We start from the raw sequence: 16,919 nt of genomic DNA, 5'->3' as shown, positions 1-16,919 counted from the left end.
ACTATCATCATACATAACTTTTACGCATAAAAATCGACACAACGCATAATATGACTTGATCGACACAGCAAGAACAGAATATACGTGCCTTTTTTATGATAACGTTACCGAAAGGCGACACCGACGCGGGAAAGAAGCGAGGTTGATCCGGGACGACTTGCGGCTCGACTTTCTTGCAATAAAACCCACCGAAAATGACTGGAAGAGTTGATGGAAGGGGGCGGCTGCTTATGCTCTCAAGAACCCTAACTCCTCTCTCAAAAAAAATGATAAAACTTGAATGCTAGAGTGTGTGTGTGTTTAGGCGTGTATTACTATGTGTAAAAGTATGTTTGTGTGTGTGAGGCGTGTGTTTTAATTAATTAAAAGACTAACTTTTGTTTAATTAAAATAATAGTCTACTAATTAAAACACTAACTCACACTCACTATTAAATAAAACTCTACAATTAAAATATAACACACCATACTAGACTTAAAAGTTTAAAAGTTCTAAAATTACTTAATAATTATCTTATACTTTAAAATGCTAACATCTCACCAAATTATTTAAAATGCCCCAAACTCAACTAAAAATAAAATACCATCTTTAAAATTGCCAAAAATCGTCACCGGGTCTTTTCCTCAATCCCGCCTCGAATGAACGCCTGAAACATGAAACTCAATAGACATTTTAACGTGCATCACATAAACATAAACAATGTAAAATAATGCATTTAAATAAATAATGCATCGCCAAAACTCATTTAAAATTAATTTAAATGATTTAATAATTAAATAAATGCATGGGTTATACGTGTATTAAATTTGGACACTACAATAAAGCTCATCCATTAAGTTCTCCCATGATGTGGTAAAGGATATTTTTCGACCTCGTGAGGAGCAAGAAGAATTTCTTGGTCCAGAAATATCATATCTTAGTACAATTAGTTCATTGATGTACCTCGCAAATAGCACAAGACCGGACATAACATTTGCTGTAAATTTATTGACGAGATACAGTTTTACCCAACACGAAGGCATTGGAAATCTACAAAACAAGCTCTTGCCGCCACTTCATCTAACAATGCAAAAATTATTGCAATCCACGAAGCTAGTCGAGAATGTTTCTAGTTGAGATCGGTGATTCATCACATAAAAGAGCAATGTGGCTTGTCTTCAAGTAAACAAGAAACAACAACTATCTATGAAGACAACGTGGCATATATCGCCAATCTAAAAGATGGATACATGAAAGGTGATAGAACGAAACATATATCCCCAAAGTTCTTTTTCACTCATGATTTGCAAAAAAAAAAAAGGTGATATCAAAATTCAACAAATTCGTTAGAGTGATAATTTTACCGATCTTTTCACGAAATCATTGCCCACATCAACCTTTGAGAAATTGGTATACAAGATTGGGATCCAGCGGCTTAAAGATGTCAAGTGATGTTTGCAACAGAGGTAGTTAATCTAAATTGTACTATTTTACTTTGTCCATGATTTTTCCCACATGGTTTTTCATGACAAGGTTTTTAACGAGATAGTTAACACCCATGGAAAATATTGTACTCTTTTTCTTTCACCGGGTTTTATCCCATTGGGTTTTTCTGATAAGGTTTTAACGAGATACATTCATCAAAGAATATCTAAGGGGGAGTGTTGCAATATTATGGATATCAAGATGATCAAAGATCGAGTAATCATATCTTTTGGAGATGGAAGAAAATTGTAATCATATTAATTCATTTTGATATCATAATTACCTTATCTAACGATTTCTTGTACCTATAAATATGTCATTCATGTAACCTTTTTTATATATTGAATTTGCTTGTTTTGCTTGCTTTTGCTTTGCATTCTATCTTATTATTATTTTGCATTTATTTATAACAATATACTAAATTTTTAAGTCATAGCTCGTTATAGGATTTTACTTTGTTTACACAATAATAATAGGCTAGTAGCATCAAACGAGCAAATATTTCTAAATTAGTAATTTGTTTTCCTTCTTAGTTTTCATAAAAAATTATCATCTCATCTCAAAAATTAAAATATAGTAATTTTTTTTTTAAAAAAAAATTGTGATTTCATCGTATTCTACTATTAACACAACAATGATGAAATTCGATGGCTCAAAATATTTTTAAATCTATACTATTTTCTCTTTTAATTTTTTTATAAAATTATTTTTATAATAAATAAATATGCACTCCAGAAATTTAAAAACCCATAAATAGGCAATAAAGAAGGTTTCCCTTTGTTTTTTGTCTCCTAATAATTAATGGGAGTAGGTAATTTAGTGATTTTCCATCACATGTTATTTAAATAAATTATCAACTGGGAAAAAAGGGGGCTGCCTTTAAATACAATAAGAATCCTAGTAGAAAAAGGGTAAAAGAAAATATAAAAAATTTGAAGGAATCAGCAACCAAAATATACAAAATATTAGAGAAGAAAACTGTTGCCATTCTACCACTTGGCCACATTTCTTGATCAGGTAACTCTTGACCAGAATTAATATGTTACTGCACAAATAGACATTTATATTCATAAGAGTTCTTCAAGTGATTGTGTTCAACGACTGCTTCTGCCTCGTCCCTCACTTGAGATCTTGATTGTCACTTTTATCGGTGTCGTAGTTCTCTTGCTGGGTAACCATCTCAGAGCTGCTTGTTCGGGTTCTTCTATGCCTTCGATCCTACACGATGAAGTGCATTAACCATCAAGAACGAGTCATTTTGTAGGTGCCCGACTCAGAAATTCGAGTTTTGTAGGTAAAGCTGGGATAAAAGCAAGAATATTTGAGTGCTGTTAATACAAAACATATGATGGAGGAAATCGTATGGCCGTGTTTCACGAGTCTGGAATAAGGTGAAAGAAACTTCTTGTAACAAAGATTAGAGTTGATGCCAATCTAGTGTCAAAATAGACAGTATCACAATGTTGAGTTTGATTCAACAGAGTACGAGGTGACAAGATTGGTTAACATAAACTGCACACTAACCTCCCTTGGTATAGGATATTCTTCTGATTCGAGCATTCGGAGAACTTGGCTCATTCTAGGTCTCTTGTCGGAATCTGGATCAACACATCTCAAAGCAGTCAAAAGAGCCCTCTTGAGGGCTCTAGTTGATGGCCTTGTTTCAATGTTTGGGTCTATCACTTCTTCTGAGCGCCTATTACCCACCATCATTTTCAGCCAGTCAACAAGATTAACCTGCAAGTTTCTCATTTAGAGCAACTGGAGTTCAGAATGTATCTTCATGAGTTCAAATCTATTATTTCAGATAATGTTTCAAGTCAACATCTTTCTGGTAAAAACTAGTGCTCTATTGTTGTGTATAAGCAAAAGGCATAAATCGGTCACCAAAATACAACATAGGATAGAACACTAGGAGGGTGAATTTTTAGAAATGTCAAACGGACAAATACCTCGGGAGCAGGACGGCCATAGTCTACTGGATCCCTTCCAGTAATTGCTTCTAACAGAAGAACCCCAAAGCTGTAAACATCACTCTTTTCGTTCAAAAGCCCAGTGTTTGCATATTCGGGAGCCACATAACTGCACATACACAGATATATAGTTTTAAAGAAATCAAACTTAAAAATAACAGGGATTCCTTCAAAATGGAATCACTGTAGAAGGCCCCAAAGTAAACAAAAGGCCATCAACTATCAAACACGAAAAATGAAAACTAACCCAAAGGTGCCCATGACTCGAGTTGTGATGTGATCCTTTCCAGATCCAAGCAGCTTAGCCAGACCAAAATCCGAGACCTTGGCATTGAAATCTTCATCAATCAAGATATTGCTTGACTTTATGTCCCGATGAACCACTTTTGGTTCGACTGCCTCGTGCAAGTAGGAAAGACTACAAGTAAAGTGTCATATGTATTGATATCAGTAATGCTAATTAAAAAAATACGCCAAAGATTTGTTTCTGGAAAAATAGCAACAAACTTACGCTTTAGCCGTGCCAAGAAGAACCTTCATTCTTGCCTCCCAAGTAAGGTATCCATGATGACTCATAGCTCCATGAATCCACTGTTCTAAATTGGCATTGTTGACGTACTCGTAAACTAGCATCCTGAAACACCAAGAATAAGTTAAATAAGGAAATTTAAAATGTTACATTCTTAAAGCGAAAGTAACTCATCCATTGATTCAAATGGCAAATAACATAATTGTACTTCGACAATAGTATATACCTATGAGTCCCTTCAATGCAATATCCCAGAAGTCGAACCAAATTTTTGTGCCGCACATGGCCAATAGCTTCAACCTCTGCTCTAAATTCTTTTTCTGCTTGACCTCTGGTTGGAAAACGGCAAACCATTAGTATATCAATCTAGAAATACGACAAAAACAGTTGCAGCTTAATGATACTAAATAGAGTACTATCTGAAAAATATTTTGGACTTACAGATTGTTGAGGAGCTTTTTAATAGCAACTGGAGAGCCGTTAATAAGCTGTCCTCGATAAACAACTCCATAGCCACCCTCTCCAATAACATTCTCCTTTGAAAATCGGTTTGTTGCAAGTTCAAGATCTCTTAAAGTAAACCAATGACCCCAACCCAAATGAGAATTTTCAGGCAAACCACTTAAAGGGGAAGGAGCAGCTATCGAGTGTGATGAAGATGGTTTATGTACAGAAAATGTTCCAGAACTTCCTTCCACAGATTGTGATCCACGATGATCTTTATCAAGAGGATTGAACGAACTTGATTGACTGTTATTATCCACAATTTTTATTTTCGGCATTCCTAGATGGACTAAAACCTTGTCTGATTCTTTATCACTTGATTTGTCATGAATTGTGAGAAGAATCCCATCACGTGGAACAAATTTATCAGTTGATACATGCTCAACTCTTACTTCCGTTATTTCCTTTGAAACAGTAGGTATTTGGCTAAGGGGAAGAGTCTTTTCTTGGGTACTTCTTGATTTTTCTCTTGAAGTGAGATAAAATGTTAACATAAACAGGATAACCACTATCAACAACCCAACCATTATTCCAATTACTTGCCATACTTCGAGACCGAAAATTCCAGTATTCTTAGAGAGTCCCATGTTAAGATCGGAAGCCATCCTTTCATGTTTGAAAAAAATTAGCAAAATCAGCCCAAGTAACATAAAAATCGACACTTATATGATGCCAACCTACACAGTTCAGCAAGAAATGGATCGAGTGCCGCAGGACATCAATCATTTCAATCTTTATCTATACTGAAATTTGTTCATGCTCACACCATCATTAATCAGGGCGTGGTTAGTAGTTAGTGCAGCATGCGATGAGTCGCTTTAACCAGGCGGACCCCTGCAGTCGCAATGGGTGTCTAGAGAGCCTCTCAGCTGAATAAATATTTGAATTTTATGCCCAATTTTTTTAGAAGTTTCACACCCCTAAACAGAAAGGTTCACTAAACTTTCGACATTCTAGATCCGCCCCGCAAAAAGGTGATATCCTACATGTTCAAGCAATGCCTTTTTCAACAGAAATCTAATCAATCACCTGATAAATGCAAAATGATTGCCTAAGCAAGACAAGAACAAGAGCTTTCCAAACATCAAGTACGTCAATACCACAATGTAAACAAAGATTAAGGCTAAATTTCCATCTCTAACATCATCATGTCCCAGAAAATTAACACAGTAGAAAAGGCCCTTTATCAACAAAATGCACTCTGTGAAGGAAAAATAAGAGGAAAAGAAGGAAAAAAAATACCTCAGTATCTCAAAAAGATCACAACATAAAGAATTTGACCCTTCAAAGCCCAGATCTTGAAAGCTCCATCATCACCATTAAAATGGTCGGCAAATCTGTCACACAAACGGATACTCTCCAAACAACCCACATCTCAAAGTCGAATATTTATCCAAAAAACAACTCCCGAATGGACAAAACTTGATTACATTTCTTTTTCTTGGAGTGCACTTTCGAACACCTGTCTTTTAAGACGCTTATCCAGATGACACCAAAGTAGTTGTATTTACGGAGACATCACAGGTACAAAGAATGCTAAATGACGCTTATATGTAATGGGACAACAATTATTGTGATGATTTCAGTAGAGGAATATGAACATATATTATATTATGAGATAAAAGTGGAAGGGAGAGTGGAGTTATCAGTGTTAGGTGATGACAAAGTGCCTTCATTACATTTAACACCAGTAAAATGGAAGCATACGGAGAGATGGAAGGTATCCTTCGATTGTTGGTTGGCTCCTTTTTTATTTATAAATATATATATAAATAAATTACTAAAAAATAACTACTTTATTGTGAATATGACATGTTAGCAAACATAGCACAATTTTTTCATAAAATGCAACTTTTTTTTTCTAAAAATAAATCAGTGCATTCGTCGACTGTGAATGTTAATTTTTGTGGAAGATAAGATAGATGTATAGTTTATATTTATATATTAAATAATAATATATAATTTTTTTAAAAAAATATTATCACAAAAGAACAACCACTATCACATGCCATGGAGAACTAAAGTGGCTGGTTTGTCTCGTCGCGTTCTGAATTGTGTGCTTCATCAACAGGAAGTCATAGTTGTATTATTCTTGATAATAAGATGTTGTAATAATTCAAATATAAAATATTTTGGAGATTGCGAAATAATTATTCGATATTGTAGGACCAAATACTTGTTGATTTATCAAGAATTATAGTTGGTAATAATGATGCAACCTAAATATTTTAAAATATATAATAGTTTAAACGTCATGTTTCGATTATTTACACATGTGAACATTTATTACCACCGACAGATATTTGTGCAAACATCGATTCATAATCATATTGCTAGATTTTGTGAGTGTTCCAATTCCACTAGCATCATATCACTATTTTAGTGTGGTTATTGTTAGAATATATGTCCAACGAACTAACTTGTGGCTTGAGTTTTATTAACTTTTATGTAAAAAAAATTTTCTTTATTTTAGTAATATTTTATATTTTATCCAATTACGACATTTATTTTATTTGTATATTCATGCAAGCTGTATAAATAAAGCGCTTGAATATACAGTAAGTACCATGAGGTCCACAAATCATGTGAATCATGAAATTCATTGAGAAGTATAATGTATATTATATTTCTTTCCTATTCGATTCAGCAACAAAAAACAAGGATAAATGTCATTTGAACTCAAACTAGCATCTATGATGTTAACGTTACGTTTAATTGGTATGAGCATGGAGATGTTAAATCATACAGAATGGTTATTATAAGATGTCTGCACTGAACTACCCTCTCTTGTACATTCCAAGTGGTTATCATTTATTGAGTGAATTAATCAGCGGTTATATTTGTACATCATTAGTACTTAGACCCGGGACAACATGGAGGCTCTATGTACTAGCGTTGCACTTTGACTAGTTTACCAACTTCAAAGGATCATTGGGTGAAAAGATTGGGTGTAGTCCCTACATGCATAGGAGTTGACGAATTGTAGTCGGGGATTCATTACTCACTTAGGCATAGTTTGGTACATGGGATAAGAGAGGGATTGATAAATAATCCTCCTTATCCCATGTTTGGTACCTTTTTAAAAAGCTCATGATAATATCACGGGCCCTTGATAAATAATTTTTTAGAAGGATAAAATATCCCTAATAGAAGGTGTGATAATTTTAATCAAATGATAAAATACACTACAAATGACTTAATTACCCTCAATTTATAAATGATTTTTTATAAATATATGCTAGTAGCTAGAAATTAAAATCAAATAAATATTTTATTTATTTTTATATATTATATAATATGATAATTATATAAATGATTTCGAGATAATTATGTAAATAATTTTTATAATCTCAATAAAATTATTATTATCACTCGATTATCCTTAAAAATTGATATTTGACTTGACTCACAAAATCAAGGGCTCAATTATCATATTATATAATATATAAAATTAGGTAAAAATAAATAAATCATGCAAGTACTATCGACACATGAACAAATAAAAAATATGAACTCAAGCAATAACTTTGAAATTATAAAATTTATTATGATAAGGTTAAATTTGTCATTACAATCTAATATATAAATTTAATCACTCTTATTAAAATCATACCAAACATTAAATATAATATCCTACATCTTATTTATCCTTAACTTATCCTTATATTATATATCACATGTTTATCCTATCATGTGTACCAAACTATGCCTCAGGTGTGGATATCCTATGTGATCTTGTAAGTTAAAATTTCTGGTCAAGTAAGAATACCATTAGGTTTCAAACTTAAGTGTCCTAGTAGTGTTCTTAGTCCATGAAAATTATAAAATTGACAATACATGTCATATTAAGATGCTAGACTTTCTCTCTCCTTACAACTCTCAAAATTCGACCACCTTTTGTTTGACAACTCACGGTCGAGCACCACCACCTTCCACTGCTGACAACCGACTGTAGCCTCTTGTCGTCGTGTTGCCGCCGTGGTTCCGCCAAATTCTAGCGATCGATTCTTAACGCCAAGCTTGTTTAGATTTCTAGTGCAATCTAAACAAGGAATCCGGGCGTAATTGAGATATTGAAGAATGATGGTTAATCCAGTAAATCGTTCGTACGAATTTATAAGAAGGACTATCTTTGCTTAAAATCCGGAAGTTTGGCATCCAACGTCTTAGAACACAAAGACAACAACTCTAAGCATCATATCCATGGATTTGAATCATAGACGTCCGAGAATATATTTTGATTGTCAAAACTAAATTTTATTTTAAACTTTTAAACTTATAATGCATCTTGAGTACAAGAAAACGATATTCCAACGATTATTACATCATATGTGAAAAACATGGATTTTGTTAATCTGATACATGTTTTAGTATATCTATTTAAGAAGTCAATATTCAATGTGTCTACCATAGGTCAAGTCCAATGGATACGTTTCAAGTTATCAAGTATTGTGTATATCACTTAGAAATTGCACCTATACAGTGTTTTGTGGCATGCCAAACTGGAATACGCACGCAACGCATTATTGCTCCAAAAGGTGAAATCGCTCACCTTAGGCGCCCCTCACCCCCGGCCCGACAGGAATGTGAGAGGAGGTAAATCATGGTGACTCAGCCAACCAACAGCAGCTAGACCTTAAACGCACGCAACGCATTATTGCATTTGCATGTGTAGTATTCGTCCACAAAAACAGAATATGTCTATTGTCATTGTGGACGATTTATAAGATATAATCGCAGGACATATCTATTATATTGAACGGTCTAATATAAGTTACAAAATTTAAAAATAAAATAAAATCAATGCTATAAGTTGATTTTATTGTGTTTTTTTTGTCATTTATTTTTTTATATGTTTAAAAATTACTATGTTCTAGTCAATCGGAGGTGGGGAGGTGTAACACACCGACGATAAAATTATGAAGTATTAATCGCTCATCTTATGGACAATGAAGTTTTGTATGAAGGGGGCGATAAAATTGTGAAGAAAGAAATTTATAAATGATATATTATTTTTACTATTAATAAATAGAATGTGAGGAAGAGGAGCAAAATATCTCGTTCGAACGAAAATGTTTGACCAATATCTTAAGGCATAGTTTGGTACACATGATAGGATAAACATGTGATATATAATATAAGGATACGTTAATAATAAATAAGATGTAAGATATTATATTTAATGTTTGGTATGATTTTAATAAGAGTGATTAAATTTATATATTAGATTGTAATGACAAAATTAAAATTATCATAATAAATTTTATAATTTCAAAATTGTTGCTTGAGTTCATATTTCTTATCTGTTCATGCTTCGACAGTGCTTGCATGATTTATTTATTTTTATTTAATTTTATATATTATATATAAAAAAAATTAAATGCATTAAAAAAAATTAAATAAATAGATATCAAACAACCAAACCAAATTCATTTGTCGACAATAATATTATATATAAAATATAAAATATGGAATATAGTATGCCAAGTCTATGAAAAAGTTCACCGTCTAAACAAAATAAGGAGGGATATTTGTAGTATATTTTATCATTATATTAAAATTATCACACCTAATAGAAAGAATATTTTATCCTTCTAAAAAATTATTTATCAAGGGCCCATGATCTTATCATGGGCTTTTTAAAATGGTACCAAACGTGGGATAAGAAGGATTATTTATCAATCCCTTTCCTATCCCATGTACCAAACTATGTCTAAATGTACAATTGCAACATGCCTTTGTTTTCCTATTTGTACCATAAAAACATGAAATTGAAAAAAATTTTAAAAAAAAAGGTATGGCCATGTCGGTAAGGAAATAAATAATGTCATTACTTAGGATCCCATCATGATATTTAATATTTCCTTTCATTATGATAAAGACTTATTGGTTTTTCTTGAAAATTTTGTTACATTCTAAAATAAATTTAATGTGTATGTTCATGCAATCATCTATTTCCTATTTTATTTTCTATTTCGATACTTATTTACCAAATATTTATATAACTTTTGAAACTTCCCTGGCTCTAATTTTAAATAAATAACACAAGAATTTTTCACTTTTCACGGGGAAAATAATTCGGATCCTCGGTTTGATAAATTTCTAATGAAAATCTAAATCGATGCCGCATTTAAATAAAAATTTTAATTTTCCAAAACTATCCTGATAACGTATAAACATCAGAGTAATATTTGAATAAGGTTCTAAATACTCAATAGACAATAAAATTCAGCAAATAAAAAAAGTCTCGATCATGCTAAATAAAAATTATCTCGTCAACGTTCGTTACTTTAAATTATAGCTGATTGCAAGGTCTTCGGGAGTGTACTGCCTTTGGTTTGGATTTGCTCAGTAGTCAACCCCTCCTGTCTCAACATCTTCTTCACATGCACAATTTCAAACCTAATGAGTATAATGACTCAACACGTTCAAACCATTATAACAAGTAATATATATAAACACACACGGTTGGAACTTTTCAAGTTCACAATCATGATTTTGATGATAACAAAACTTGTTAATTTATGTTACTAATAATTTACCTTAGTATGCAGAAGATAGGTTCACTCATGAGCTGTTTACATTGCAAGCTGAAGAACTAACTGATCGCACAAACTGAATCAGTTTAACTGATTACGTCAATTGAGCAGTCCAGCTGATTGTCCAGTTGATAGGTGGTTCAGCAGGAGAACCTCGGAAGCCTGGCCATTCGAAGGAGTGTTCAACTGATGAAGAAACCAAGCAGATCAGTTCAACAGAACGAGAGTGAAATCAGTTAAACTGACGAGTCAACTGATTTCACCAGCTCAACTGAAGATCAGTTCAGCAGACCAGTTCGAAGCATCACTCAAAATCCTTCAGTTATAGATGAAGACAAACTCTTTCAGTGGATTCCAGCTGTACGTGAAGGTACAAGCCATTGTCAAGTCAAAGGACAATAATGAACGTTGCATCAGAGTATTAAAGACAAAAATTTTCAGAATGACAGTCGAAATGTCGAGACACAAAGTCCAAGAAACGAATTCAAGATGCAACAGATACAATAAATGAGTCTCACTGTACGTTCAGTTTTCCCGTCTATATAAAGAGAAGATCAGTGAAAGACTCAAACAAGAGAGAACAAGAAGTTGAAGCGAAAAAGAAATCAAACGATACACAACCAAAAAGATTCTACGCCAACAAGAGAGAAAAGAAAGGGCACGCATATTGCACATTAGCTTTCAGAAGCAATCAGCACAGAAAGACACTTTAACGTGTTATCTACTTAGTTTAGAATCTTATTTCCCTCAGTGTGTGAGAACATCCTTGTTCAATTCTCACACACAAACTCTCTCAACCACTCAAATACAGTCTTGCACAAAGACGTTAAACTTGTATATGTAGTCTTTGACACATAGTCGTTAAAGAAGTGTTCTGGAAGGTGTTGCCTTCAGTCGTAGCTAGGAGTTCAGTTTAGGCAGTAGTGTAAGTCCTAGCTGAGTGGGTTTGTACAAAGTGTTGTATAAATCAAAGTCTTCTAGTGGATCCTACCCGAGGCGGTAGAAGGGATGACGTACGAGCAGTTGAAGTCTCCGAACATCCATAAACATATCTTGTGTATTTAATTGATTAACTGCTATTTTCAAACTGTTTGGATCAGTTAGAGTATCCGTCAGTTCAGTTGTCACCATAACTGAACTGATGAATGCAAAAACTAATCTACCCTTTTTCGGTTATTCAGTTTACATGAGATAAAATGTTTTCTAATATAACAGTCTTCTTCTTGAAGAATTGCTTCGAGTTTCTTCCGCTTGGTTTTTAAACCAAACTCGATTTAATTCATCTGTGTTAATATTCGTAGAACACGAGCTATTGCAGCACATTGGAAAATATAGTGTTCGAAATGCCTTCGAAGACACTAGCACACTCGATCTTTCACACACACACACAAAATCATATGCATTTAAAATTACATTAACTAAAAATACTTTTAACTTTTAAATCAAATGCATCCATATCAATCTTAAACCTTAAAAATACTTTTTGTTCATAACGTAAACCTCTCCTCATAAATATTTTGTTAAGTTTGTACATTGAAAGTGTGGGGACCTGGACGCTAATTCGATTCTTAATCATCTTTGGGACTAATTAATCAATTATAAGAAAAAGGGTCTAATTTTTTTTAAAAATACAATATCACATGCGGAACATAATGGCATTCATCTATTATACATATCAGTATAAATTAAGGTACGAGTCCTGTACAACATACATTTATTCAAACTAAGGTTTCACAACTAAACATCAAGTGTCCAAACCCTATTCTAATCAAAGTCCGTAGTCTTCACTCTAATCACGATTTCTCTTCATCTCCTTGACCCCGAACCTGTCCCACCTGTTGTCATGCACACATACAAACAAGACAACAGCCGGATAACTCCGGTGAGAATTATATTTCCAGTATAAATTAACAAAACATCCATTTCATATAACAGAAATAAAAGCATGAAGCATATATTCATAACATGTATCACAATCAGAAACATGAATCAATATCAACTATAAATCATACTCGTGACTCCACATCTAAGACTAGACTCCTTCTTAGTCTAGGGATCCTGGTTTCCAGACGTTGGCATTCCATATCGATCACCAGTAATAGAAGAAACTCCAATTCTATCCACATCAATAAGGTATCGATCACCAGTAATAGAAGAAACTCCAATTCTATCCACATCGATAGCCAATCATCCGGTGACAGACTTTGGCACTATCGCCAATACACTATCTTGTGACATTGTGCAATGTGCCCGTGGCGATCCCGCCACTATCAGGCACTTCTGTCACAAGATCACTCGTCTAATACATGCTCCCTATAACTCAATAGAACAAGCATATCAATTCAAATCAATGCAAATATCAATGCAATAAAATCAAGTATGTGATTTAGGGAAACTCGAGCCAAACCTCACTCGAGTTGTGCAATCCCAACTCAACATTAATTTATACCTTTATCATCTCGGTCTGACGAAGACGAAGTCTCGAATTCAACTCTGTCCATACCCAAATCTGGTAATGACAATCGAATAGGTATAATATCAGTATACAACTCAGTTCAAAACATGTTCTGATCAATACTCAAATCACAACATAATCTGATCAATGTTAATCAACATACGGTACAACAATTCAATCTAAATCAATACCGAATCTGATCAATATCAATCAACTGATGTTTCAACGGCATAAAAATACAGTATCAGTAACCCCGTCAATCTCAACATCACAGATATAATGCCAGAATCCATAATCAATATAAGTACAAATCAAAATCTCAATATCGGTACAATTTTGATATCAAATCTCAATCAAATCGATTCCGAAAATCATAACAATTACATAAACAATCTGTTCTTCATTCTGACTTCAAATATACGATGTCTATTGTATTAGAAACACCATATATGATTCATATTCAATTCTGACAATATCATAATTTCAAATCGTATCTAAAAGTAACAAAACTTACATCCAGTTGTAGCATGCAACGATAGGAACACAATACTGAAGTCGGATCCAAAATCTAACGGACGGATTCTTCGTAAATTGAATTCTAAAATCAAGAATCAAATTCTCCCTCAAATGTTCCTTCGATTTATTTCTTTTTATGCTGTATAAACTCGTGTATATACATATATATATATGTATATATACTTCATGCGTATCAAGAAACGTGGCTCGCTTCTTTGTATTGCACGTCTCGCGCATATGCGCGACCACCATCGGCGCATATGCGCGAGACACAATGTCTCGGCGCGTGCATCTCGGCAGCTCTCGTGCATATGCGCGCACCCACACCGCGCATGTGCGCCAAACTCTCTGCCTACCCCGCGCATGTGTGCCCGTCCACGTCGCGCATATGCGCCGAGTACTCCCCTAGGCTATTGGACACCTCGCGCATATGCGCGCCCTCACGCCACGCATATGCGCGGGTTCTGCCAAAGCCGCGCATATGTACGCACCAACTCGCGCATGTGCGCGCATGGCGTCTCCTTCGCACATATTTTGCGTTCGTTCTCGTCTTTCCCGGTCTAATTCCTTCCGTCCATAATCACATCAATTAATCAAGAAATCATTTCAGATTAATCTCAGATTACAGGAAATAAAATCTCGGGCATTACAGAAAGTGACTCCTCTATTTGATTGATCAATTTATAAATCATAGTACCAGGCTGACAGAGTTCAATGATCTCGTTATCGTCGAACCCTTCTAACCATCATATGGTAAGTTCACCTGTTATCAACGAATCCATTACCCATGTGAGATCCCTGCCCTCGTCCTCTCCCAGTTCTCGATGGTTTTCCTCGTTTTTATTGCAAGTTTGCCGCCCCAGTTTTTGTCGGATCCCACACTACCTCTTAGTCACAATCAATTCACATTCCACAAAATATTTTTCCTTTTTTCTTTTCATTTAAATAAATCATGTAATAAATATGTTTTGGAACATTTCATGTTCACAATCTTGATTTTGATGTTAACAAAACTTGTTATTTTGTTTCTGATAATTTTACCTAAGTGCGCAGAAACTGGAACTGATCAGGATTCAAACTGATCAGTTATCAAGCCAAAATTGAAGCTATCGAGATGCAAACTGAAAGCGCCAACTAATGGTGATCAATTTTTTTTATTAACTGCACAAACCGTCCGAACCGCATTGCACCGTATCGTTTTTCCTAGTATTTTATAAAAACCATGATTAAAAATAATAATCATAAACGCACCGCATTCGCGGTTCGTTTTTTTTTTTTGCCAAGAACCGCACCTAACCGCACTGCCCAAATCGTTTGCCATAATATTTGTCCTAGGATTATAATAATTTGTAAACAACATATTCAATTAAAGAAGTCGTCCTTTTTTATATCTCAACTCTCTTCAAAATATTACTCATACAAAATAAACTTATCTTCACCTTAATTTATTAGATAATTTATTTCTTTTACAACAATATTTTGTTTGATGTTTGAAAATATAAAAAAAAAATGAGATAAAATAGTGTAAATATCATTTTTATTGTGAGTGTGTTGGTTTTGAATCTTGATTATTGTTTTATTTAGTTTTAATTTTGTTTGATTTGAACTATATTTTATATTTGAAGACACTATATTGTTCTTATTTTAAAATAAATTAGTGTAATGCCCGAGATTTAATTACTGTAATTAGATGTTGATTAATTGACATAATTAAGGTTATAGGAACTCAAATGACGAAGCCGGGCGTGGTTTATTGTAAACCAAGATGTTGAACCGAACATCTCAAGATGTTAGACCGAACATCTCAAGATGTTAGACCGAACATCTCGCGCCCGAGCGGTAGAAAAGCACCGCCCGAGCGCGATTGGTTAATTGCCGAGGGCCGAGAATTGCTCGCCCGTGCGGAAACTTCTGACCGCCCGAGCGCCAGGAGATGTTCAGCCGAGGATCTCGACCGAAACTGCCTCGCCCTAGCGGTAGGTTTTGACCGCCCTAGCGAGAAATGTGCAACTTGAAAGGTGAGCCACTTGGCTCGATGCATGTTACGAGTGTATATATATATATATATATATATATATACATGTAAACATAATCTTGAGAAGGAAAAAAAATCGAGGGGAAGGTTTTGAAGTTCCGAGGTTTCAAATTAATTTGCGAGAAATCCGTCCGTCTGATTTTGAATCCGACTTCAGTACTGAGTTCCTATCAACGCAGGCTACAACTGGATGTAAGTTGTGCTACGTTTTGACATGTTTTGAAATTAGACTATTGTCAGAATTGAATAGGATTCATATATGATGTTCTTGTCATGTTAGACATCATAGAATCGAAGTCAGATTAAAGAACGGACTGTGTATGTAATTGTTAAGATTTTTGGAATCGATTTGACTGAGAATTCATATCAGATATGTATGGTTATTGAGATTATGACTGGTATCGATATTGATTATGAGTTCTGATATTATATCTGTGATGTTTGGACTGACGGGATTATTGAGACAATATTGTTATGCCGTCGAAACATCAGTTGATTGAAATTGATCAAAGTCGGTATTGATTTAGATTGTATTGATATATCGTATGTCGATTGACATTGATCAGATTTTATTGTGATTTGATATTGATTCAGAACAGGTATTGAATTGAGTTGTTTATTGATATTATATCTGTTCGATATTGTTATTACCAGATTGAGAATGGACCGAGATAGAGTCGGGACTTCTTCTTCTGCTTCTTTTGAGCGAGAAGATAAAGGTATAAATTAATGTTGAGTTGGGATTGCACAACTCGAGTGAGGTTTGACTCGAGTTTCCCTAAATCACATACTGTACCTTATTGCATTGATATTTGCATTGAGTTGATTGATATACTTGTTCTCTTGATATTAGATAACAGGTATTAGACGAGTTATCTTGTGACAGAAGTGCCGGATAGTGGTG

At 34.1% G+C, this 16,919-nt stretch overlaps 1 protein-coding gene across 1 annotated transcript; it reads right to left on the bottom strand.

Moving 5' to 3' along the window:
* Positions 1-2,376: 2,376 nt before the first annotated feature.
* LOC140809294 (probable receptor-like protein kinase At5g18500) lies at positions 2,377-6,165 on the bottom strand. Its single transcript, XM_073166877.1, has 8 exons — positions 5,713-6,165; positions 4,408-5,076; positions 4,193-4,297; positions 3,949-4,071; positions 3,685-3,855; positions 3,417-3,546; positions 2,989-3,201; positions 2,377-2,682 (listed from the first exon to the last, which is right to left on the bottom strand). The coding sequence occupies exons 2-8, from the start codon at positions 5,073-5,075 to the stop codon at positions 2,584-2,586; spliced, it is 1,509 nt and encodes a 502-aa protein (XP_073022978.1). The 5' UTR covers position 5,076; positions 5,713-6,165; the 3' UTR covers positions 2,377-2,583.
* Positions 6,166-16,919: the final 10,754 nt, after the last annotated feature.

Source organism: Primulina eburnea, chromosome 13, assembly GCF_022965805.1.
Source record: "Primulina eburnea isolate SZY01 chromosome 13, ASM2296580v1, whole genome shotgun sequence".
Lineage (NCBI taxonomy): Eukaryota > Viridiplantae > Streptophyta > Magnoliopsida > Lamiales > Gesneriaceae > Primulina > Primulina eburnea.
This window is presented reverse-complemented; position numbering and strand designations above follow the sequence as displayed.

Coding starts and splice junctions, on each gene's coding strand:
- LOC140809294 (XM_073166877.1), bottom strand. CDS start 5,075: ATGGCTTCCGATCTTAACATGGGACTCTCTAAGAATACTGGAATTTTC. Junction 4,298..4,407: donor AAAAAGCTCCTCAACAATCT/GTAAGTCCAAAA, acceptor TTTTCCAACCAG/AGGTCAAGCAGAAAAAGAAT. Junction 3,547..3,684: donor CGAGTCATGGGCACCTTTGG/GTTAGTTTTCAT, acceptor GTGTATGTGCAG/TTATGTGGCTCCCGAATATG.